The sequence below is a fragment of the Panthera pardus genome, unplaced genomic scaffold (genome assembly GCF_024362965.1).
Source record: "Panthera pardus isolate Hobbes unplaced genomic scaffold, ASM2436296v1 HiC_scaffold_13, whole genome shotgun sequence".
NCBI classification, from domain to species: domain Eukaryota; kingdom Metazoa; phylum Chordata; class Mammalia; order Carnivora; family Felidae; genus Panthera; species Panthera pardus.
The window spans coordinates 47,173,226-47,196,937 of NW_026526688.1; the positions used below are offsets into that span (position 1 = coordinate 47,173,226).

The window sequence follows — 23,712 nt, forward strand, 5'->3', positions numbered from 1 at the left end:
CCAAGCACCAGAATTGTGTTTTGTCTTGACCCAAACCCCTAACACCGCATATCTACAAAACCCCCTTTTCCCATGCCCCATGAGTTTGATGTTAATGGTTTCACTGTCTCTTTTTGCACGCCCATTACCCTTATAAGCCTTCTGATACTAATAAAAACAGAGCAAGGACCGTTACTCAGGGGCTCCTGTCTCCTACCAGACATTGCCCTCTCTCACATTTTAATCCTGGGTCCCACTCTCTTGCTGGACTAGAGAGAACTCCAGACCCAGAGCCTATGACACTGACTGATGCTGTGGACCCCTGGGTACCCCAAGGAAGACACCATTCCTAGCAAATAGCATGTAAGAATCTCAACGGCCACAAACTTCATATGCCACTGTTTGCGTTTATATTTAATAATAAACATAAATAAGTAAAATCCTGCCTGCAAATAATACTTTGTTGTACGTGCTTTGGGAGAAGGCAAACAGCCCATCGAGCACAGAATGCCAACATTCAGCACTGCCAACGAAGCCAAGTTAGTAGATCATTTCTATAGCTGCACGTAGGAAGCACCTCATTGGGTAAAATATGGCCCTTTCGAATGATGGACGCACCAGAGGTGTCTCCCGAGCACAGGTGTGGTGCAGGGCGAAGATAATGGGCCTGGTTGGTAGCTTAGTTATTTGTTTCTCACCTGACAGGTGAACTGTTCTGTCTGCATTTTCGAGGAGACATAACTACACCTGTCACTCCGAAGGCAAAGCGCACTCAGGAATACCACTGCCAAATTCCTGATTGTTAGGATTTCATTCTCAGGGGTCAGGCATTTCACAAATCGATGCCGAGGAGGAAAGCGGTGTTTTTTTGTTTTTGTTTTTGTTTTTTTAATTAAAATCTTGAGGGACAACCATTTATTTTATCTTAGCAAGGGTTTGGCACAGACAGGGATAAGGGCTGTTTCTTCTCCAGTAAGTTTAAAAGGGAAAAAGAAAAGAAAACCCCAGCCACAGAGAAAGGGGTCGTTAACTCTTCCAATATGCATTCCTCTCTCCTCCCTCTTCCTTACCTCCTCTACCTTTTCACCAGCATCCACACACCCGGGCCCGGAGGATATGTCTTATACATGTTTTCATTATAGCACTTTAAAAAAAAAAAAAAAAAAAAAAAAAAAGATCAGTCAGCTTTTTGCACCCTTCTCTTGCGCTAAAGTTGCTTCTGCCCTTTGAAAATATGAAAGCCCTTGAGTGATTTTATATTTTCAAAGGGTAAAAGTGCTAAAGAGCACTTCTCGATTTCAGAGACGAGGAAAAAAGTAAATCAGTCTGCCTACAGTGTTCACTTGGAAAAGGCAAAAACGAACCACCGATGTGATGAGAAGTAGCTATGGAGCCTGGAGTTATAGAGAAATAGCACTCAGGAGTCCAGGGCTGGAAAACAAAGCACCAGCCATTGCCTCCGCTCACGCCTTTGTGGTGTCCGTTTCTAAAGGAAGCAATGCTTCCCTAACTACTATCGCGATGATGAACACCTGGCCAGTATTAACTCCCACCCTGGATGACGCTTCAGTGTGGGTAAAACCTGTGCCCAGTCCCTACACCCTCTCACCCTTACCCCCAGCCAGCTGCCGTCAACCACCTGCTCTCCTTATGAAGGCTCATCCCTGGTGTGCGGGTTGTCTTTCTGAAGTCCAGTCTTTCCTTAATACATGGCTTCTTCTCTCCACCTTCCCCATCCCACTATTAGACATGACTCTAGGGGCACCTGAGTGGCTCAGTCAGTTCAGCACCCGACTCTTGACTTCGGCTCAGGTCATGATCTCACGGTTCATGGGATGGACCCCTGCGTCGGGTTCCACGCTGACATTGCAGAGCCTGCTTGGGATAATCTCTCTCCCTCTCTCCCTGCCCCTCCCCTGCTCTCTCTTCCTCTCTCTCTCTAAAATAAATTAAAAAAAGAAAGAAAGAAATTACTGGGGAGCCCAGGTGGCTCAGTCAGTTAAGCATCTGACTTGATTTCAGGTCAAGTCATGATGTTACAGTTCATGAGTTCAAGCTCCACACTGGGCTCCACAATGACAGTGTAGAGCTTGCTTGGGATTCTCTCTCCCTCTCTGCCCCTCCCACGCACGTACTCCTGCGCTCGCTCGCTCTCTCTCCCTCTCTCTCAAAATAAGTAAACTTAAAAATATTTTTTAAGAAAAGGGGGCACCTAGGTGGTTCAGTCCGTTAAGTGTCCATGATCTTGTTCATGAGTTCAAGCCCCACATCAGGCTCTGTGCTGACAGCTCAGAACCTGGAGCCGGCTTCCGCTTCTGTGTCTCCCTCTCTCTCTGCCCCTCCCCCGCTCACCATCTGTCTCTCTCTCAAAAATAAACATAAAAAAATTTTTAATATTAAAAAAATACTTACAGAGCTGGACTTCAGAATTTAACCCCTCAGAACAAACCAACAGTTACCTCTCCCAAGGACATTTGTGTTTTTCCTTTCTCTGTGAAATAAAGGTTTTGTCTTCTGTTAAATGCACAATCTCAGGCCTAGCCAGCAAGGGGGAAAAGTATTTCTTAGGGTAAGGAGTTTTGCTCTTATTTGTGTAGTGTTGACTGTCCTATCCCCTAAACATTCCTATCCAAAATTCATCACTAAGTTTGGGGACCATTTCCTCTGGGTAAACTCCCACTTCCAAGATTTGGACGGCTGAGGGATGGGAGAGGAGGTTGCTCTCTGTGGGGCCAGAGCACCCTGTGATATCTCCCTCCCTGCATTTCCCACAATGCCTTGTAAGGTTTATTCTGGCATGTCCCTCAGTAGACTGTAAGATCCCTGATGGTAGTTGCAGTTTGTATTTCTAGAACCTAGTTTCTAACACAGTGACTCAAACACAGTAGAATGAAATATAACTTCGTATCAGAATGATTTTAAGTAGTTTGCGTGTATTGATTAATCCTCAAAATATCTCCTTGCAGTAGGTACTATTACTTATCCCCATTTTACAGGTAAGGAGACAGAAACACAGAGGTGTTAAGCAATTTTCCTATGGCCACATAATTAGTGCTAAAAACTGAGTTCTAACTCAAATAGTCTGAGGTTATAGGAACTATTCTCCACTGCCTTTCAAAAATATATACACAATCAATATACTCAAATGTTTTTTGGAAGAAAAAAATTCAGATCATTTATAAGATGTTAAAGTAACTTGTTTTGGATCATACATCTTCCAATTTTATTTCCTTCTCTGCAATCTCTATTTCTTCCTTTTGAGGCTAAGTTAAAAAAAGGCCCTATAATCTGGCTAGCCCCATGCATGGATGTGTTAAATTCATGTTAATTCTCCTACCTAAATACCCATTAATGGGACTAATTCTCTTGGTGAGTCTCGGGCAATAAAAGCCCAGTTAGAAATGCAGGTAACTTATTTTTACCTGAGGTGATTATTTGGCCTATAATTAATATTACCAACTATTATCAGTTCCTACATCAACTCATGCATAATCTTTGCCCAAAGCAAGGTCAGTCATACATAACACCGACTCCATGGCAGAAGGCTTACTGTTGCAATTTTTCCCTGATGTACAGGAAGCATAAGTTAGCCCCCGAAACAGCAAAGACCATACAAGTTACGGCCTGGTCACCAGCCAGCGCAAGACCAGTGAGGGGGACTCACTGGCTCACCAAAGCCCCAGAGAGCCAGAGTTCATCATTTCTGAGCTTGCTTCCTCCACTGTTTTACCACAGGGGAAAACAGAGCTGGTGTTCAAGGGCATTTACACATTAGGAAACATTGTAATCGATCAACTGCTGATACCAGAGACAACAGCCAAGGACAGAACCAAAGGATAGATTCCAACACACATTGGCTTAGGGAACCATGAGCAAACCTGGTAACTAAGAGGTGGCTGGGAAAGCCACTCTGGGGCACTTACTATAGCTGGGTCTAAAGGGAGTATTCTACCCAAAGAATCCTGGATACTCATGTGAATCTCCATTATAAAGTTGGAAGGCACCTTGGTATGACACAGAAAAGAATATATGAAATGGAGGTAAATGGACCTGTGCTTCAAATCCTCCCCTTCCACTACTACAGGTATGGCCTTGGGACAGAATATCCAAGTTTTAATTTCCTTATGTATAAGACAGATAATAATGCCTATCTTATACAGTTAGTGTAGGAAGTAAAGCATATGTATGTCAAGCATCTACCATGATGAATGGCACACAGCAGACATTCACATGGTCACATATAATTAGCAAGCCATAGCTCAGCACACAAATATTCATTGTAGCTGATAACTATCCATCCATTCATCTACTCGTTAATTCCTTGAATTACTAAAATGTGCCCAAAAACAAGTATGCAATGATTCAGGAAACAACACGCCTGTCATCAAGGTGTTTTATAAAGAAACAAACAGGCATTCAACTCACTACACAGATGACTTCCAGCTATGAAACGGAGGCCATTACAGAGATGCACACATGGGGCAAACACTTTTGTAGATTAGGAATTGTAGAAGCTTTCATTCTGGAGGTGAGGACTTTAGCTAAGAGAGGTGCTGGTGGTGGTGAAGGAACAGATGAATTGAGAACATGTTAAGTCACACAGATTGCCAACAAATATGGTCTTCAGATTTTTATTTTCTGCATCTTAATTACTTCAGATGCATTTCATTAATAAATCAGTTTAAGAAGAAGGTGGGAAGGAGACTTGGCAAAGACTAACTGCTCTAATCTTAATTAATTTTGCCTATGAAAATTCCCTGTAATTGTTTGCTTCCAAGAAAAAAAAAATACAGAATAGGAGTGTATGTAATGATGATTGCTCTTGGCTAACTAGAGACGACTTCACCACAGCTGAGACGGCCTGCACCCACATATGAAAAGTAAATATTCTAAGTAAGTGTATCCCTACTTATCTAAGCCCACAATAGTTAGAATAGCTCATTCTAGCCAAGGTCTGATTCATTCTGATGCTGAGATGAAATCCGTACATGGTAACATACCAGGTATAGAAAAACCCCTCTTCAGGGGCGCCTGGGTGGCTCAGTCGGTTAAGCGTCCAACTCTTGGTTTCGGCTCAGGTCATAATCTTGCCACATTCCTGGGTTCAAGCCCTGCGTTGGGCTCTGTACTGACAGTGCAGTGCAGAGCCTGCTTGGGATTCTCTGTCTCCCCCTCTCTCTGCCCCTCTCCCACTCACTCCCACTCACTCTGTCTCTCAAAAATAAAAATAAAAATAAAGAAAGAAGCGCCTTCCTTCAAAGTTGTCTTGGGAGTATTCAAAAAGAAAAAAAAAGGACCAAAACTAGCATTCTGAATTTCAAAATGGTAACCAAATCACACACCATCCTCCTACTGATTAAAAAAAAAAAAAAAAAAAAAAAAAAGACTGGGTGTCTTTTATTTAGTCAGCTCAATGAACTCAAAGAGCTACTATAGAAGTTCTCTGAAGAGCTTACTGCCAGCAGTCATGGGGCACTACAGCCACAATGGGTGCGACCACTAGCCCCGTGCGGTTGTTGAAAAATAACAAATATGTGCTATTTTCACACTTGTCCAAAGCACTGAAGAGATGTCACGGGGATATACTCAGAATCTGCTACCAAGAAGGTAACACTCTGAAAAAATAGAAGAACTCAAGTTTTTGGTTCATACCCAGATAATTTGTTGTTCCTCTCTCAAAATGGTAGAGACAAAGAGGAACCAATGGGGATGTACAGGCTAACAGAGTCACCGTGAGGAATATGGCTTCTACCTGGAGAACTCCTCTGAGTGGTTGGGTATCTCCTGGGGTTTTATATTCTCTATTTTCTATTCTCCCATACTTTCCTGTCTTTTCAAATTTCTTAGAATAAACACATAGTATTTTCCAAATGAAGGGAAAAAAAGTACTTTCACCTAAAAGAACTACTTAGAGGAAATACAATTAAACTTCCCTGCGCTTAGTCGCATGAACTTAACCATTTAGCCTATTCATGACTTTCAGGACGGAAACAAGAATGCCAGCTCCTAAAACTCCCACTGCCAGGCCTGCTGGCTCACTGACTGGGCTTCCCGATGTTCTCCCGTCTGGAAGCTCCCAGCAGTAAACAGTTGAGTGAAGGGGGCACTAAGAGTTCACCTCAATGACTTGCATCAAAGAGCAAGTCGGGATGCTTCCTCCAGAACTGTAACCATCACAGGGCCTTGGGCCAAAGGGTTATTATGTATAGCTGGTACCCTCTTATCTCCAGTCTTTTTCCTATCATTTCCCATTTTTGAACCCTCAACTCAAATACCCAGGATCCTTAAGTTCTCTTCTGATAAAACAAATTCCCAACTATCCAGACTCATTCAATCAGAAAACCAGCATGCTTTTAACCTAGCAAAACTTCCCTAACATGGGACCACTAAACACTTGTTCCAAGTTCTTTGGCTAATTTAGGCTACCAAGATAACAGCGAATATTGTGGAAGTGTGTTATCATTCCCATAGGTTTTGTATTTTATTAGATGGGGTAGCACAATGATTTCACCAAAACACATTACACACCTAAATAGTGGTTTTGCAGTTAAAACACCTTAAAACCCAACTTATACCAAACACGGCCCTGTGCCAGGTGTTGAGAAAGTACACTAAAACAAAAAATTATCTCTGACCTTGGGTGGGAAAAATCAGGAGCGAGAAACACTTATAAAAAAAGAACTAGAACATGGTATGATTGGTGCAGCACCAGAAGTGATGTCAAGGTATGGAAATACAGCATTCAACAAGAAGAATTTAACCTCTAGGAGGGGGGAAGATTCGAGGATAGTGGTCTGTAAAGGCAGATTTGTTCAACAAGGGGCAGGAACAATGGCACAGAGATGTGAGTCCACACAGCATGCTAGGGAAATACCCAGTGTCTGGATGTGAAGTGAATGTCATTGTTGGCAATGGACTCAACCAGTCTAAGAATCTCGAACCTGCCACATACATCTCTTTACCTTGATCGCAGTATCTTCACATTAGTTCATACTTCTGGACAATGTCTAATAGGTTAGTTCTTTGCCTGTGGAATGGATAATGAAAGGTGTTCTGGAATAAGCTCAAGAAAAAAATAGGGTCAGGGACCACCTGACCGTCTAAGATTTGTGTGGTCCACAAATCTTAGTCATCATGGGGAGGATAATACAATGAGATTAACTGGATAATATCCTACAGCCCTTCATTTACAAATCCCAGTTTCATTCAATGGTTTATCAAATATCTATTCAGTAAAAGAACATATTCCGTCCAAAGGTATGAAAGATGATTAAAACACCATGCCTGTTTTCAGAAGTTTCCACATAACAGGGAGCAAGAGAGAAATAAATATACCTAAAACAATACTCAAGGCAACATTGCAGAAGTGTAAGCACAAAATGCACAAGACAAAGGAAGCTGTGGGGTAGTTTTGAGGCACAGAAAGTCTACTTAAGTAGAAGGTACACAAAGAAACAGTAGGAATTAAAAACAAACAAACAAAAAACCCTACAAAGGTTTGCTGGAAGTGTTCGGAAGAACATTTTATGCCACACTAAAAAATGTCCATGTAGGTATGAAATGTTCATACGGGGCACCTGGGAGGCTGAGTCAGTTGACTGTCTGACTTGAGCTCAGGTCATGATCTCAAGGTTCATGGGTTCAAGCCCCACATTGGGCTCACCATTATAAGCCCTGATTCCACTCTGCATCCTCTGTCCCCCTCTCTCTCTGCCCCTCCTCTGCTCACACTCGCTCTTTCAAAAATAAATAGACATTAAAAAAAAATGGAAATGTTCATACTTTACAAAGGTGACATCACAGATCATCAGAGAAAGAAGAGGGACTTCTCAGTAAATGGTTCTGGGACAACTGGTTATTCACATGAAAGAAAGAAGTGAAACTTCTAACTCAAACTCTATGCAGAAAAATATGAAATGTATTCTAGGTGGATTAAAGGCCAAAATAGGAAAGATCAAACTATACAATTTAGAATATAGGAGAATGTATTCAATTGCATTTAGGAAGGATTTCCTAAGCACAACACCAAAGAGCTAAGCATAAAATGGTAACACTAAAATTGAAACTTAAATTCATGAGAAAATAAGGTAAAATATCCAAGTCATCAAGAAATACCATAAAGTAAAACAATAAATAAAAATAAAACACTAGGAGAAATATCAAGCACACCTAACACATTAAGGCTTCTATAAAATATTTTTGACACATATATACTTAAAGCTACTATAATTCAATAAGATAAAAAATGAACAAAATACTTGAGTGTTTCACAGAAGAAATACAATTGGCAACGAGGTATATGAAAAAATGTTTTAACTTCATTAGTAATCAGAAATATGGAAATTAAGTCCATGCAGAGATCATCACGTTCAAACCACGAAAAAGCAGCAGAAACCTCTAGGCCAGAAACACCAAATGTCGGCCAACGTGAAATGATGAGAGCTTATAAATTGCTGAAAATGATTTGGCGCCATCTGGAATATTCAACATGCTGGTGTTCGAGGTCTCAGAACTGTCTTAGGTATGTAAGAAACACTTGAAAATGGGTACCATTAGACACTCATAACAACGCTCCTAGTTAGCACTTTTTGGAACAGAAAAAAATCTGAACGAACCCAAATTTCACCGACAGCAACGTAATTATGGTTGAGTCACACCACTGAATATTGTATCTGAGGGAAGTGAATCAACAACGGCACATGTAATAACAGAGATAGAACACAATCTTGGTCGTGACAAGCAACAACTGCTGAGAAATACGTAGACTCTAATTTAAATACATCTCCAAAGGAAGTAAAAGTAAACTGTGTAGAAGTACATACATATTTGTTTAAACGGTTTGTTAAAAACAAGGAAATGACGAGCGCAGAATGTGAGCATGATTACTTCTAAAGGAGAATCGCAGCGGTGCACTACGGGAGAAACGCACCAGAGTCAAGTGTTGAGAATGCTCCACTTCTTACGTGCGGTGGTTAAGCACACAAATACCCATTTTAGTTTCATGTTTAAAAAACTACTTATTCATCCGCAACAATACCATCACAAAATGTCTTACAGTTTGGATTTGATTTCACAGACAAATAAGAAACCGCTGGCAGTTGTGAACAGGGCAGTAGTGTTAGAAACCCTTGTGGGGCACCTGGGTGGCTCAGTGGGTCAAGTATCTGACTTTGGCTCAGGTCATGATCTCAGGGTTCCTGAGTTCGAGCCTTGCATAGGTCTTGCTGCAGTCAGCGCTGAGCCCACTTCAGATGGATCATCTGTCCCTCCTCTCTCTGCCCCCCCCCCCTCTCTCTCTCAAAAATAAACATTTAAAAAAAAGAAACTCCTGGGGTGCCTGGGTGGCTCAGTAGGTTAAGCCTCTGACTTCAGCTCAGGTCATGATCTCAAGGTTCACAGGTTTGAGTGCCGCGTCGGCCTCTGTGCTGACAGCTCAGAGCCTGGAGCCTGCTTAGGATTCCATGTCTCCCTCCCTCTCTGCCCCGTCCCGGCTCACACAGTCTCTTTCCTCAAACATAGGTGAACACTGAAGAAAATTAAATAAGGAAGGAAGAAAGGAGAGAGAGAAAGATAGAAAGAAAAACTCTTGCCATGGCTGCAGCAACGATGTCCCCACCTACCCCTCTTGGTCAGCAACACTGCTGGTGCCCGGGACCCTGCCCAACACTATAGGAGGCTCTACACTGCCTCTATCCTTCAGACATGAAGACCAGGATGACGACATTAATCCACTCGGAAAGATGAATACTTATCATTTACATCCTGGGCCTAGAAGCTGGATCATGTGTTAAGAGGATAGGAATCTACATCTGTGGGTCCTGGGCTTGTGTCCAGAAGGGAAACATGGTACAACCTCCAAACCTGGGTTCTTAGAAGTCTCCTCCCCTTATACATAACCACTCTCAACGATTCTCATTCCTTTTAGTAATACCTCAGCTGTTCCCAAGCAGGAGACGTCTAGCCCCCAAAGGCTGAAATGTTTTGTGCCATCATCCAATTTCACTCATCCAAGTCACCTGGGACACCATGTGGAAGGAGGAGGCCTAACATGGAAGCGGAAGCAAACTAGGATCAATCACCTTCGATCCCTTACTTTTGAGAGGACAGTGATTTTCAAATTACCTCGCTAAATTTCAAAACACGATCAGAATCTACATTTATACACAATCGGCGCACCCATTAAATCAACGGCTCTCAATCTTATGTTCTCAAGCTGAGAATCTCCTGGGGAACTTAAATACCAGTGGGTCATCCCCCAGGGGATTCCGATGTGCTTGGTCCGAGTAGAGGCCCTGCCAACAGCGGAGGACATCAGAATTACACTGTTGATCCTCATCATTTAAATCACACACGTGGATTCCTACACACCCAGGTCACGCTACACATTTGGTGCTCATCTTTCGATCTATTGTGTTTCAATAAAACCACTTAAACATACTTTAAACTGTTAAACATCACTTTTCAGCTCAAAAAAAAGTTAATGGCCACACACATTCTAAGTACCTGCATATGATGGTCTCCCCCATCCTGGCTGACAATGCTAGAGATGTCCGACTTTCTGCCGAGTTTGGGGAGGGGGGTGGGAATGGCGCCAGGTGATGACCAGCCATTTGCACATCCAAAACCCGACCACCATTTCCAGGAGCAAGATCCTTCACTGATTATTACTAAAAATAATCAAACCCCGAATGCTCTGACACCTAATCTCCAAGAATCAGAAGTCTTCAACACCCTACGTGTTTTACACTTTTCCAGCGAGCTGGCTTTGCCATGAATCATCATCAAGATCCAGTCACCGGAGTTTCCAAGCTCCAACTTAACCACAGGGTTTGCTTTTTGCAAGTTCTCGTGGCCTTCAGAGGGGCAGAATTCACTTTAAAATAAGGAACAATAGGGGCTGCATGAGAAGAAGCAACTGAAGCTTTTAAAATTACATCCAGTCACTGCCTCTGAATGTAGATTTATAGCCTTTTGAGGGTATCACCAGCATACTGTTGCCAGCATCGAAAGCCTTGTAAGAAGCAGCACGAGTTAAACGCTTATGCACATTTGAAATCTGCTCCAGCTCGTGTCCTCAGTGTGTCCACCATCATGAGCAATTGAATAACACCACCTAACAGGCCCAGCTGACCATTCAAATTGGAAAGGGTTCCCTTCTCACCACACCTGAATACACAGATTTAAACAGGGAAAAATGCAAGTTGGAAATAATTTACTTGCCCAGGTAAGTAGGTATGTGGCAAATACCATTCTAAAACTGTATCCTTTGGGTAAAGTATAATGCACGGCACTAACATCACATAGTGTTAGTGGAAATAAAGTTAATATACTCTTTCCTATGTACAGGTTTTTTAAATAATTACACTTAACAAGTATTTAGGATGTACTGGTGTTTGTAGTAGAGTCTTAATGCTAGTTCAGTATGTGTTCGTTCATACTGCACACATTTAGTACAAGGATGCAGAAGTAATTGGGACAAAAGCTTAAGACTCACTCCAGAGGGGCGCCTGGGTGGCCCAGTCGGTTGAGCGTCCGACTTCGGCTCAGGTCATGATCTCGCGGTTTGTGAGTTCTAGCTCCGCGTCAGGCTCTGTGCTGACAGCTTGGACCCTGAAGCCTGCTTCAGATTCTGTGTTTCCTCTCTCTGCCCCTCCCCTGCTCATGCTCTCTCTCAAAAATAAATAAATGTTAAAAGAAAAAAATTTAAAAAAAAAACACTCCAGATTTCATCCCAACACAAATCTATAATGTAGACCCCTTTTACAAAATTAATTAGCTCTGCTACACTGAACTAGCTTGAGTGCCTCAAATCAAAACCCCAACATTCAATGATTAAGAACTGAGCCAAGAAATCTCTATTATTTCAAAGGTATTTAGAAAAATGTAAACATTTTAAATAAAACGAAAACATCCTTTAACAGAGAAAAACAATGATCAATAGTCTTTAGTCTTCTGGTATCATTTCTTTTGAATTCCTTTGTGCCTCTATTGATTACGTTTGTTATTAGAGCCTGGAAAGGAAAAGAGGGAAGAGTGACATTGAGAGACAGAAGATCTGGATTCATGGGCAGGCACCAACAGAAATGACCTACAGAAGCCAAGAAAGCTACGTTGCTTCTCTAGACTTTGGTTGTTCATGTTAAGATGTGGGTCTTACCCTAAAAATATTAGGATTCTCTTCAGCAACATAATTGTACAATTTTCCTCTACAAATGGGAAACAAATACATAGAAACTCAGTGATCAAATCAGTGTTCATCAAATGTTAAACGGAAGGCCACATAGATGCTATCTTCTGCTTTTAGACAATGCCCCTCCACAAAGCTAGAAGCTTTAGAACCACAGCACAAAGACAAGTATTGAAAACGAGGATTGACCAGCTCCCAGATCTGTTAAATCTCTTTACAAAATGCACCAAAGTCACGGAGGCAAATTTGAAAGCAGAGTGTTCTAACACACAGTGAGTTTTATCACGAGTGTGTTATTAACACAGTGCTCGGAGACTCTGAATATAGAGACAGAAAATTTCATAAGTCTGGTTTCTATTAGAAAGGGAAAGTAAGCATCCATGGGCCCCCACACCCAAGTGAGCAAACATGAGCTATGGCGGAGAAGGGGCGTCCTATTCATACTGAGGATGAAAGGTACTGAAAACAAAGCAGAGCATCACAGAATGTGAGAGCATGCAGGAGCTTTAAAGACAATTTAGGCATTTCTTCTCACATTAGGAATAAAAACAACCAGGGGCACCGGGGTGGCTCAGTTAAGTGTCTGTCCTACTCTTGATCTTGGCTCAGGTCATGATCTCATGGTTTGAGTTCGAGTCCCCCACAGGGCTCTGCACTGAAAGCACAGAGCTGCTTGGGATTTCTCTCTCCCTCTCTGACTTGCGCGCTCTTTCTCTCTCAAAAAAGAAAAGAAAAAAAGAATTTAGTCCTTTCTTCTCACTTTATGAATAAAAAGAGCCAGGAGCACCTGGATGGCTCAGTCGGTTAAGCATGAGACTCTTGAAAAGGCTCAGGTTATGATCTGTTGGTGAGATGTAGCCCCCAACCCCGAGTCAGGCTCCACATTATAGGCGTAGATATTCATTCTCCCCCTCTCTCCCTCCCTCCCTCCCTCTCTCTCTCTCTCTCCCCCTCCCTCCCCTCATATCTTCTCTTTCTCAAAAAAAAAAAAAAAAGACAAAATAATAGATAAGACAGATAGATAAAAAGTATCACAGAACAAAGTAATAGGTTGAAGGACACGTGGTCTCGAACTCCCCAGGCTCACCACACTGCTTAAATGAGAAGGGAATTTCTGAGAAGGGAGTGACTTTGAGGAAGAAACAAAGATTTGGGGGTTAAATGAAAGATACCATGGAGAAAGAGAGAAATGGGAATATGTGAATTAAGAAGCTGACTTTCAAGTCAAAATGGTATCCACATCTCAAGTGTGTTATTAATGCCTTTTAAATTAATAGTGTAGAACTTTAATGATCTAAGTTTGCTATAATGATGATATATGACATTCTACTAATATATAATACATAACAGATACCCATGCATTAAAGCACTTATCACCTTGACAACTGTTAATAATGGGCTCTACAGGTGATGGTCTTTTCTGCTGCAGGATGTGATACGATACAGCTGTCTTTTCACACTGCCATTGCAGAGTCTGAAATCCATCTCAAGCTGTCTGCTAAATTTGAGAAAATATCAAATGGGCTGTGTGAGTTTTCTTGCTTTCTTTTTGCCCCAATGTAAAAAAAAAAAAAAAAAATTGACACAGTTTTTTCAGCTTTACATCCTTAAAGGAAACCCCAGAAACACTTACATCCCACCCACATACCTCACCTGGACAAAACCTGTGAATCTCCTGATTGTTTTTGGTTTTGTCTTAAGGAAAACAACTTTGGAAATCTGATGCAGGCTACTGGCAATCAGTGTAGCTTCTGGCCCCAAGACTGAAGGAGATACAAGGGCTGTCGATTTAGATGCAGTCAACTCCTCCCAGCCCCTTTCAAAGGGCTTATCACACACTTACAATTTGCCTGGCAAAGAATCTTATTTGATGGTCTGTATTTTTTCCCAATCTCTTTCTAAGATAGGTTGGATAATTTTGTTTTAATGTTTATTTTAGAAAGAGAGAGCGAGGGTGAGTGCAAGTGGGGCAGGGGCAGGGAGACACAGAACCTGAAGCAGGCTCTATGCCATCAACACAAAGCCCAACGCAGGGCTCGATCTCACGAACCCCGAGATCATGACCTGAGCTGAAGTCAGACTCTGACTCAGCCACCCAGGCACCCCAAATAGGTTGGATAATTCTCAAAGACATAATGAAAACTGTTATTGGAAGTCCGTTTGTACTGAGCCATGGCAATACTTCCAAACACAAATTTAAAGACTTTAATCTTGTTTTACAAGTGTACACATAAAGAAAAAATAAAGCACAGGCACTCAAAACTAATAATGAAGACAAGGCAGAGGGATGCCTGGGTGGCTCAGTCAGTTAAGCGACTGACTCTTGATCTCGCAGTTGGTGAAATTGAGCCCCATGCTGGGCTGTGCACTGACAGCACGGAGCCCGCTTCTGATTCTCTCCCTCTCTCTCTCAAAATAAAAAATAAACTTAAAAAAAAAAAAATAATAAAGACAAGGTATTTAGAAAGCCATGCAGACTGAGGAGCTAGTATTCTATTTCTAAAAACTGTCTGGTTTGTAATGGCATCTTTAAAAATAAAGCCGGAGAACTAATTTGTGATTTTACTTTAATGAACACTTTAATTCCTTTGATTAAGAAAATATTATTGCTTAGCAAGTTCCTCCGAATGTTTGACATACAGCTTATTCCATACCGCAGTCTGCCATGAGAGATCTAGTCAAGTTTTAGTTCCCTCCAATCACTCTGACACATTTCCCGCGCAGGGGCATCTCTGCTTATAACCATGAGAACATAATACCAACAGACCAAGAAGGCAACACAGGTATCACTCAAAATTTTTATTCAGTTACTCTCCTCCATCACACATGCTCACGCATCCAGAGCCTGGTCTCAAATATAATGTGAGCAAAATGCTTTATCATTCAGCTCAGGTCTAATGACTCTATCGGGCCAGAAAACAGAAGTACATGGTAAGTAAGTCCAAAACCCAGAAGCCATTTGGAGACTCAGCTTTGAGTCCTGGTACTACTTATTGCTGCCTGTGTCGCCTTGGTTGAAAAATCTCTACATCTAATTTTATCATCTGTTCGATATCAGGGTGGAGGTGAAAATACAAAGCAATCATACTTGTGAACATACCTTAAAAGTATCAAGTTCCATGCAAATGAATTATTACTCATAACAGCCATCCATGATAGTGTCCTTCTTCTACTTAACCATCTTTCTAGAATAGGCTATCTAGTAATGTAGGCTTTGGGGTGCCTGGGTGGGTCCATCGGTTAAGTGTCCAACTTTGGCTCAAGTCATGACCTCACACTGTGTGAGTTTGAGCCCTGCATCAGGCTCTGTGCTGACAGCTCAGAGACTGGGGCCTGCTTCGGACTCTGTGTCTCCCTCTCTGTCCCTCCCCTAGGACATTCTCTCCCTCACTCTCAAAAATAAATAAAACATTAAAACATTAAAAAAAAAAAAAGGAATGTAGGCTTTACAATCTATTAAGGAAAAAAATATAGGGGTGCCTGGATGGCTCAGCTGGTTAAACGTCTGACTCTTGATTTCAGCTCAAGTCATGATCTCAGGGCTGGTAGATTCGAGCCCCACACTGGGCTGCAAGCTGAGAGCACAGAGCCTGCTTAGGATTCTCTCTCCCCTTCTCTCTGCCCCTCCCCTGCTTGCTCACGCTCTCAAAATAAAAAAAATAAATAAACTTAAAAAAATACATAACTATCTTATAATTATTTAATTCTTCCTCTAGCAATTAAATTTCCCTGAGTATTTTATCACAGGATCAAATAAGTTTCAGAAAGTTTAGTCTCAGTAGTATTTATACCTTACATAATAAAGCTGGAGTAAAAAATACTAGTTGGTGGGAGCCTGGGTGTCTCAGTCAGTTAAGCATCCAACTCTTGGTTTTGGCTCAGGTCATGATCTCACAGTTCATGAGTTCGAGCCCCTCATCAGCCTCTGTGCTGATAGCATGGAGACTGCTTGAGATTCTCTCTCCCTCCCTCCTTCTCTCTGACCCTTCCCCACTTGTGTTTGTGCGCTCTCTCAAAATAAACTAAAAAAAAAAAAAAAATACTAGTTGGCATATGCTATTGGACAAGAACTATCAGGTGCTGGGTAAGAGTTAATAGTAAGCACAATGGATCCTGTCAGGTGCAGAGAACTATCTTGCAGCAGATACAACAGACCCCAGCACCAGCTCATATACCATGTTGTGACAACCACAATCCATCAGGTTGGGGAACCTCAGTACCCTGTATGGACAGCACTGATTTTCTGAACCAACTGATTTTCTCTACCTCTTACTTAACGATAGCCCCGTCCTCTCATTATCCTGAACTCCGCATCATTTGAAGTGCAGGTGCAGTCGACACATACAATAAAAGGAAGAAGTGATCAAGATGAGTAGAAAAGCTTCCTAGTTAAAAATCTGACTTTGGGCAAACTGTTCAACTTCCTAGGGACTCAGTTTCGTCTTTATTACCTGCAATTAATTAGATGCAAACATAAGTCCTCAATCACTTCACAATAGAAAGACTTTTCAAATACTGTTTACAGATGCTAGAAACAAGACATTATCTCATCTCAGAGCAGTGCTCCTGAATGTGTTAGTTTTACGACTGGCTGTATGTTTGCCTGAGTTTAAACTGACATTTGTGTTTACCTATTCTTCTATTGGCATTTTAAAAACAGCCTCGCACTGAATTCCACTTCATACAGACTTGCAAGTGAAAAACAATACTGCAAATAAAAAACCCCGAATTACACTCATCTATGGCCCTGCTACTCAAAGTGTGGTCCATGGATAGGGTCATCCAGGAGCCCATCAGAAATGCAGAATCCCAGGCCCCTCCCCAGGTTTACTAGATCAGAAGGTGCAGTTTAACAAGATCTGCAGTGACTGAAATGTGCACTAACATCTGAAGAGCACTGACTTGTGAGTTTCAAAGACATTACCAGCATAGCTCCCATAACCTATGAGCGTTTCAGTTTCCCCTCCTCTCCTGGATTTTATTAAATTAAATTCAAATGAAGATGGTAACTCCTGAATAAGTGCTGTTGCTAGCAGAAGCCACCAATCACTTTCACACCACTCCCAGCAACACGCGCACAAATATATTCACAGGCAGATCTCTCATCCAATATTTAGAAAATAAATTTGCTTTTATAGTAAGTTATCAAAATCTGTGAATGATATTACACAAAACATAGCTGTGCCAGTGTTAGTTGAGCCTCTGAAGAATTCGGGATGATTTCTTCCTATGCCTGCCCACCAATCACCTACCTTCTGGAATTTCTGCAACATCGTTTTCCCCTGGACTTACCTGATGGAGAAATTACAAACATTTGATTTTAGATGACAACAAAACAACTGCCAAATTCATTCTCCACATGGCTGCAGTGACGTTTTCCCCCATGATTCCTCTTAACCTTACAAGACCAAGTTGGGTCGGTGGAATACACCTGCCGAGGTCTCTCTTTCTGGAAAGGAAGGCTCTTTTGCACTTTACGAACTAGAAATTTGGGGACAGACAGTCAACATCTGCATTAAGTGAAGCTGTCATTGACCTCACTCGAAAGGCAGCTTTTGGCTTTCCGAGTTCCTTATTTATGAAGGAAGGAACTGCTCACAGGGGAAGAATTCAGGCCTCACCTTACTCTGGTCTTTCAGAAACAGTATCAGGAAGTGTTTTTCAGTCCCGCAGTAGTCTGATGTAGCTGAGAAGCATAATATGGGAGTGTTGTTTCTCCTCTAGCCCCAGAAACACAACCCAGTACTTCTGCCCCTAATTTCTGGGTCAGCGAAGTCAGTGGGGAGGGGTAGGTGCTGAGCACAAAATCCGTGATACACCCTGTACTGCACACACACCCACTTTCGGGAGAAATACTCCAGAAGCACAACAGAGTTCACAGTGGATTTCTAATACAGTCCAAAGTGGATCCATTAACATCCACCTAATTCTGAAAATTATCTACGCACAGCATGTGTATGCGCACAATGAGACCATACGAGGCAATGTGGCCCAAACAATTAGAAGTTCTTTTCAAAGTGGAAATGCAAAATAGAACGAATATCTATTTTCTATAAATGAATCTAGCCATCTGCCTTGAAAGAGCAGCAGCAGGAGTACCCAAAACAGCAGAAACAGCAGCCTCTGGTGTTAACAATCTACTCTCCAATCTCATGCTCCACATTTCCCCGGCAAACAAGGCTAAAAATACAAGACATGCAACAAATAGTCTCTTGGGATCTGCCATTCCATGGATGGCGTATTCAATCAGAGTAATATTTTCTGTTGAAATTCAAAATTGAAAAAAAAAAAAAGCAAGCTATCATATTAAAAACGGGCGTTCAGAATTTTAAGTGTGAATCCAATCCCAAAGTATATTAAGCTGAATGGTGAGAGGGTGGTTGTTTTCATACAACATAAATCTCTGAGATTTATCTGAATATATTTATAGATTTATTGAAGCTACTCTAAATGCCTCTACAACTCTCACAGTTACAGAGAAATCATTTTAGCGCTTTTGTCACCAAAATGTAAGGGTCACGTTATTTTTGGCATAGTTTAGAAAACAGTCCTTGTTTAAGGCTCTGGAGGAGGACAGGGCAGGTTTGAATCCAGGCCCCTCCATATACTACCTCTATGGCCTTGAACAAGTTATTTAACCCTTGTTTGACCTTGTTTCCCTATGTTAAAAATGAGAATATTACTTACCTCACAGTGTTATTTTAAGGACTAAATGAGTTAACATACGTGAAGCATTTGGAATAATCAATGGCACACGCTAAATACAATAATCGCTATTATTATTTCTCGCTCAAGGCTACAAAAATGCCTTCTCTTAAGGAACAGGTATGATATAAGGAGCGGTAGCAACACAACGGTAGTTTTCATGCCAACAGCGGCCACTTAACAAATGAGGGGGTGAGCTGGTCAGTGTCTTCACCTAGAATTTGCGGCTGTCACTACAGGAAAGTTCCCGCTAGGTATTCAGGCAAGTCAGTAGTTCACGAAGGCATCAGAATGAGAAGACAATGCCATGGCTGGTCAAGTGGCACTTCCCTGAGGATGAGACAATCAAGATTCAGGGCCAAAGTGCAATCAAGAAGCATCCCCATCAGGGCTTTCTGCAAACGTGTGTGCCTGTCCATTAAGAGGATGCCTCTACTCCCACTATGACCTTCCTTAAGGGGATGTTACAGCACAAATCTTTCTTTGGATGGACACCTGTCTTTGGGATTCGATTTTAATGCATATGGTCTGAGTCTCTAGCCTTCATATTAAAAAAAAAGAACAAAAGGCACAAGGGAGTGGTATCAAATACTATCTCCTCTACAACAAATTCCTTGAGAAATCTTTAGAGTTGGCGGTATTTTAAATCAGGTTCTATATATGGTAGAAGGAAGACAATAAAGTCATTGAGGTGATACAGACAGAAAAAGGGCTTCCCTATCTAGTAAGACAGCAAGGTCTGGAATCTTCCCGCTACAGTTCAGAGACCTCCCGGAGGATTCCTGGCCCCCTAACTTCTCCCACCCTAAGGGGCACCGCTTACAAAAGCACACACAGGTCAAAGAGTGAGGAAGGACATTTATTTTTCATAGTAAGACAATGAAAAAGGACAACAAGCGCTTTTCTTAAGGGCCAGATCAGAACAACTAACCTCTTGTTAAGGGCTGAGATACTTAAGACACTCCTTGAACACACTTTGTTAGGTAGGAAAAGAAGGTGCCATTGGACTGCTCAAGCTGCGAGCACAACCCAAGAGTTAGAATAAGACAAACCTGGCAGAAAATTGGGAGAAAACACTCTTTCCTGATAGCACTATGGAGGGACAATTTTTTGAGGAAAAGGAACAGAATGAAAAAGGTGGGGGGGAGGTGCATATAATGGTCACTAGGGAGGAAATTAAGATAGATTTTAAGATGTATGAACCAGATAGACAAATGGATTTTAAGTATGTGTAAACCATCTGACCCTATTATGCCTAGATAATGAACATGTACCACTCATGCCCTTAATGCATTTCTATAGCTATTATTAGGAAGATTTCATTGTCCAGGAAATTTTTTAAAGCAAGGAACTGTAAGTTTAGCCTATCTAAGATCATCTCCTCCCTGCTTTTAGATGAGGGTATCTTAGGTACAGTATCTAATACAGGAATCGCAATCAGATCTGGAGCGCCACTCCAGTTTTTCAAAGAACAAAACAAATCAACATGACAACATGATGTGGATTCAATTTGCACTTGGCAGGTCATGAATAACTTTTAAACAACCTTCTTTTAAGTTGGAAAGTGTTAAAATATACAGTAATCATGGCACCAAAGTGCCTTCCTCACAGTATGCCAGAAGTCAGGAACATAAATCTGAAGAAGTCAGTCCTGTTTGCAAAGGAAGGAACCAGAACACTGCTCCTTGGGCCATTCACTACTAGTTTCTACAGGCAGTGTCCTGCCCCAAGTATCTTCCTCTTTGAGTACATTCACTTAAAGCCAATCACCTGAAACCACCCCCCCCCCTCTGATTTTTAGTGGGTTTTACATGGGAAAAAAAAAAGTTGGTGCAATCATCTTAGAAACAAAGGATAAATAACTGTAAAGAAAATGCTACTGAATTGTTAAATATTCCTAAATCATCAAAGCAAAAGCATAATTCTATATAGCCTGTTGTTTAGGGAAGGGAGAACACCTTGGTTCAAATCAACATGGAAAGGCTTGCAGGGAAAAAAAACAAAACAAAACTATTTCTTTGGATAAAGAACCACCACCTAGGGCCAACCGTATGGAGACTGATCAGACTTCTCAGCAAACATGCCACGAGAGCGCACCTCTTCTTGCTTTTAATGAAGGGGCACCTGCCCAAGCAGGCAGAACTTAGGTAACATTGAAACCCACCCTTTGTTCTGAAAACTACAATTGAGCCCACCTGTCCAAAGCCAGGTGCATGTAGCTTTACAGATTCCAGAGCCTGGCTTACTACTCATTTCTTACAGAATCTCTGACAGATGCTAAGGGTAATGGGCTTCACTCCCCAAAACGTAACATACTACAAGGGAAATATTAGTCAGATTTACTGCTCCGCACCATGTGTCTTGAACATTACTATGATCCGTGCAAGACATTTTGTTGTAAATAAGCCTGCAGAGTGTACAGTATGTTTTCTAGGAGACCTTTAAGGAACAGCTTGCAGACAAGAGGTGCTAGCCTTAGTTTTACAGCCAGCAAAACTCCATCCAAGAGGCTTCTGGCAGATCCCCACCTCTTGTTTGGAGCTGGCTTCAAGACAGCTCCACCAACCAAATTCCAAGGGGTCAGGACAGGGAGCCAGTCACTCTTGGGTATTCCACACCAAATAGCAGGTGGGAATTCAGACATTTAGATAACTGAGAACAAGCCGGCTTTTCTCCATAACAGTATATTTAAAACAACTGAGCTGACTTTGCAAGGAGGCATTCTCCATAGTAAATTAGATGGCTGAAGCCTGTGCTTCTTCCAGCAAGGGAAAGAACTATACTTCACCATAACCCGGTGTGTGCAATCACCGAGGCTCATTTTTAAACCTTTGCTGCTTTTTAAAGAGCCTGCTTCACCAAAGGAAGAAAAAAAAAAAGCAAAAAAAAAAAAAAAGTTTTCAGGAAATGAAAAGCAAATAGTCACTGAACAGGATCATAAAGCAGAAAGCCTCTATCCACCTCTTTTCCTTTTTCTAATTCTTCATTCTAGGCACCCAGACTGTTTTTAACACACCGTTAGCTTTCATAAAAATTAGATTACAGAGGTTCTTGTGTGATCATCCTGAACCCCTTCCACACTCCCGGCTAACGCATTATGTTCAGGATAGCCAGAGAGCAGAACGTGAGGTGGTCAGTTCAGTCCCCGCTTCCAGCTGGAGGAGCGTTAAGTAAATCATTCAACGCAATTACATATTCTAAACCTAATGGATGGCACACGGGGAAGGAGAAAGCTAAAGATGGGCGGGAAGGAGAAGCTTCGGGATTATTTCCAAGGTAAAGCCACAATACTCAAGCTACGTCTGAAACTGTCTCTGATCATCTTCAAAACAAGTCGGCGGGATTTATCTTTAACTTGATGCTCCCGGTTCTCGCTCACGGTGCAGGTGAAATCAGTTGCAAAATTTCACTCTACTGGAGTCCGGAGGATCCAGGAAAATGGGGTTTACGTTTCAAAGTCAGCAAGGAGCGGCGTTTCCCCGCGGCTCGGTGGAGCCCCGCGCTCGCTAGCTCCCTAGCTGGAGTGGGCACCTGGTAGCAAGAGGAGGCGCCGGGTGAGCCGGCCTCGGGCCAAATGCTTATCCCGGCTCCGCACCGTAGGCGCAGCTAACGCGAGTGGTGCACAAGGCTCTCCGGGGCTCCCGCACGCACGCGGCCTCCTGGAAAGAAAACCCAGTGCTGTCTAGGTCCTCTAGCGAGTGTCGCCCTAGGAGTGTCACGCTCAGCGGACTTTAGCTTGGATGTTGCTCCCCAAAAGGAAAAGGCGCCCTCTCCATTCAAGCCCACCCTACAGAGGGAGACCTCTATCACCCCGCCCCTCTCGCAGGAACTCTCGGACACCGCTCTGCGCGCCCACCCGTGATCTCTCTCGCCTTGGAGACAAGTGGAGAGGGCAGGGGAGAGAGATTGGAGCGAAGAGGTGGGTACTCGGGTCTGCAGCAATTGCGGAGGGATCGGAAAAATGGAGCAGGCGATGCGCGTCAAGGGTAGGGGCCCTGGTCACAGCAACCTGTAGGATTGCGGCTGATCGCAAACTTGGGGTGGGAGGCAGGGGTCCCCTCGGAGGTCCTCCGCCCGATTCCCACCCTGTCGGGTCCGCGCGCGGAAAGGCGCGGGGCGCAACTTGCGAAGACAACGCCGCGGGCGCGGGTCCCGCTCAGTCTCGCCGGCGCCCCCTCGCCTCGCTCCCGGCCCCGCCGCCCGCTCTGCCCCGCGCTTACCTCGGGCAGCCGCAGCCCCCGCCGCCCAGAAGCAGAGCCCCAGCCACGGGAGCCACCGGCGCGCCCCTCCAGCGCCTCCTCCTGCGGCTGCCGCTTTCCCCATGCTCCTCGCCCCGCTCGGAGTCCGGCTCCTCTTCCACGCCCCGGGCGCCCGGGAGAGGCACGGCGAGCCGGGGGCCGAGACGAGCGGGTCCCGGAGGTCTTCAGCGAGTGACTGATCCACGGCGGCTCCCTACAGCCTCGGGGCAGCACGCTCCGAGCCGCCGCTGGCCGGGCACCGGGAGCCTGCACGCGCCCCCATAGCTTCCCGCGGCGGGGCGACCGCTGCCGCCGCGGCCGCCACCGGAGTCGCGCGTCGTTCCCGCAGCACCGCTCGCCGCGCTCCCGCCGCTGCCGGGTTCGGGACTACGGGGCGGAGGAGCGAGTCCGCATCGCTAATGAGATGCCCGCGGCCGCCCCTTCTCCTCCCCTCCGAGCTGCAGCCAATGAGCCGGGCCGGGGCGGGGCGGCGGCGGGCCGCGCGGGGCGGGAGGCCGGGGGGCGCAGGTGAGCCCCGCCGCTGCCGCCGCACGCGCTCCCGGGTATCTCTGCTCTCGGCAAATAGCCCCCGCTCGCGGATCG

The 23,712-nt window shown here is 43.5% G+C and overlaps 1 protein-coding gene across 11 annotated transcripts in view; it reads right to left on the bottom strand.

The window, feature by feature from the left end:
* UNC5D (unc-5 netrin receptor D) overlaps window positions 1–23,469 on the bottom strand; it is a 574,975-nt gene extending 551,506 nt beyond the window's left edge. For all 11 annotated transcript variants that reach the window (XM_019440815.2, XM_019440818.2, XM_019440819.2 and 8 more), the window contains exon 1: window positions 23,092–23,469. In XM_019440815.2, coding sequence (XP_019296360.1) covers window positions 23,092–23,194 — 103 coding nt within the window. In that variant the 5' untranslated portion in view covers window positions 23,195–23,469. The remainder of the gene's footprint in view (window positions 1–23,091) is intronic.
* Window positions 23,470–23,712: the final 243 nt, after the last annotated feature.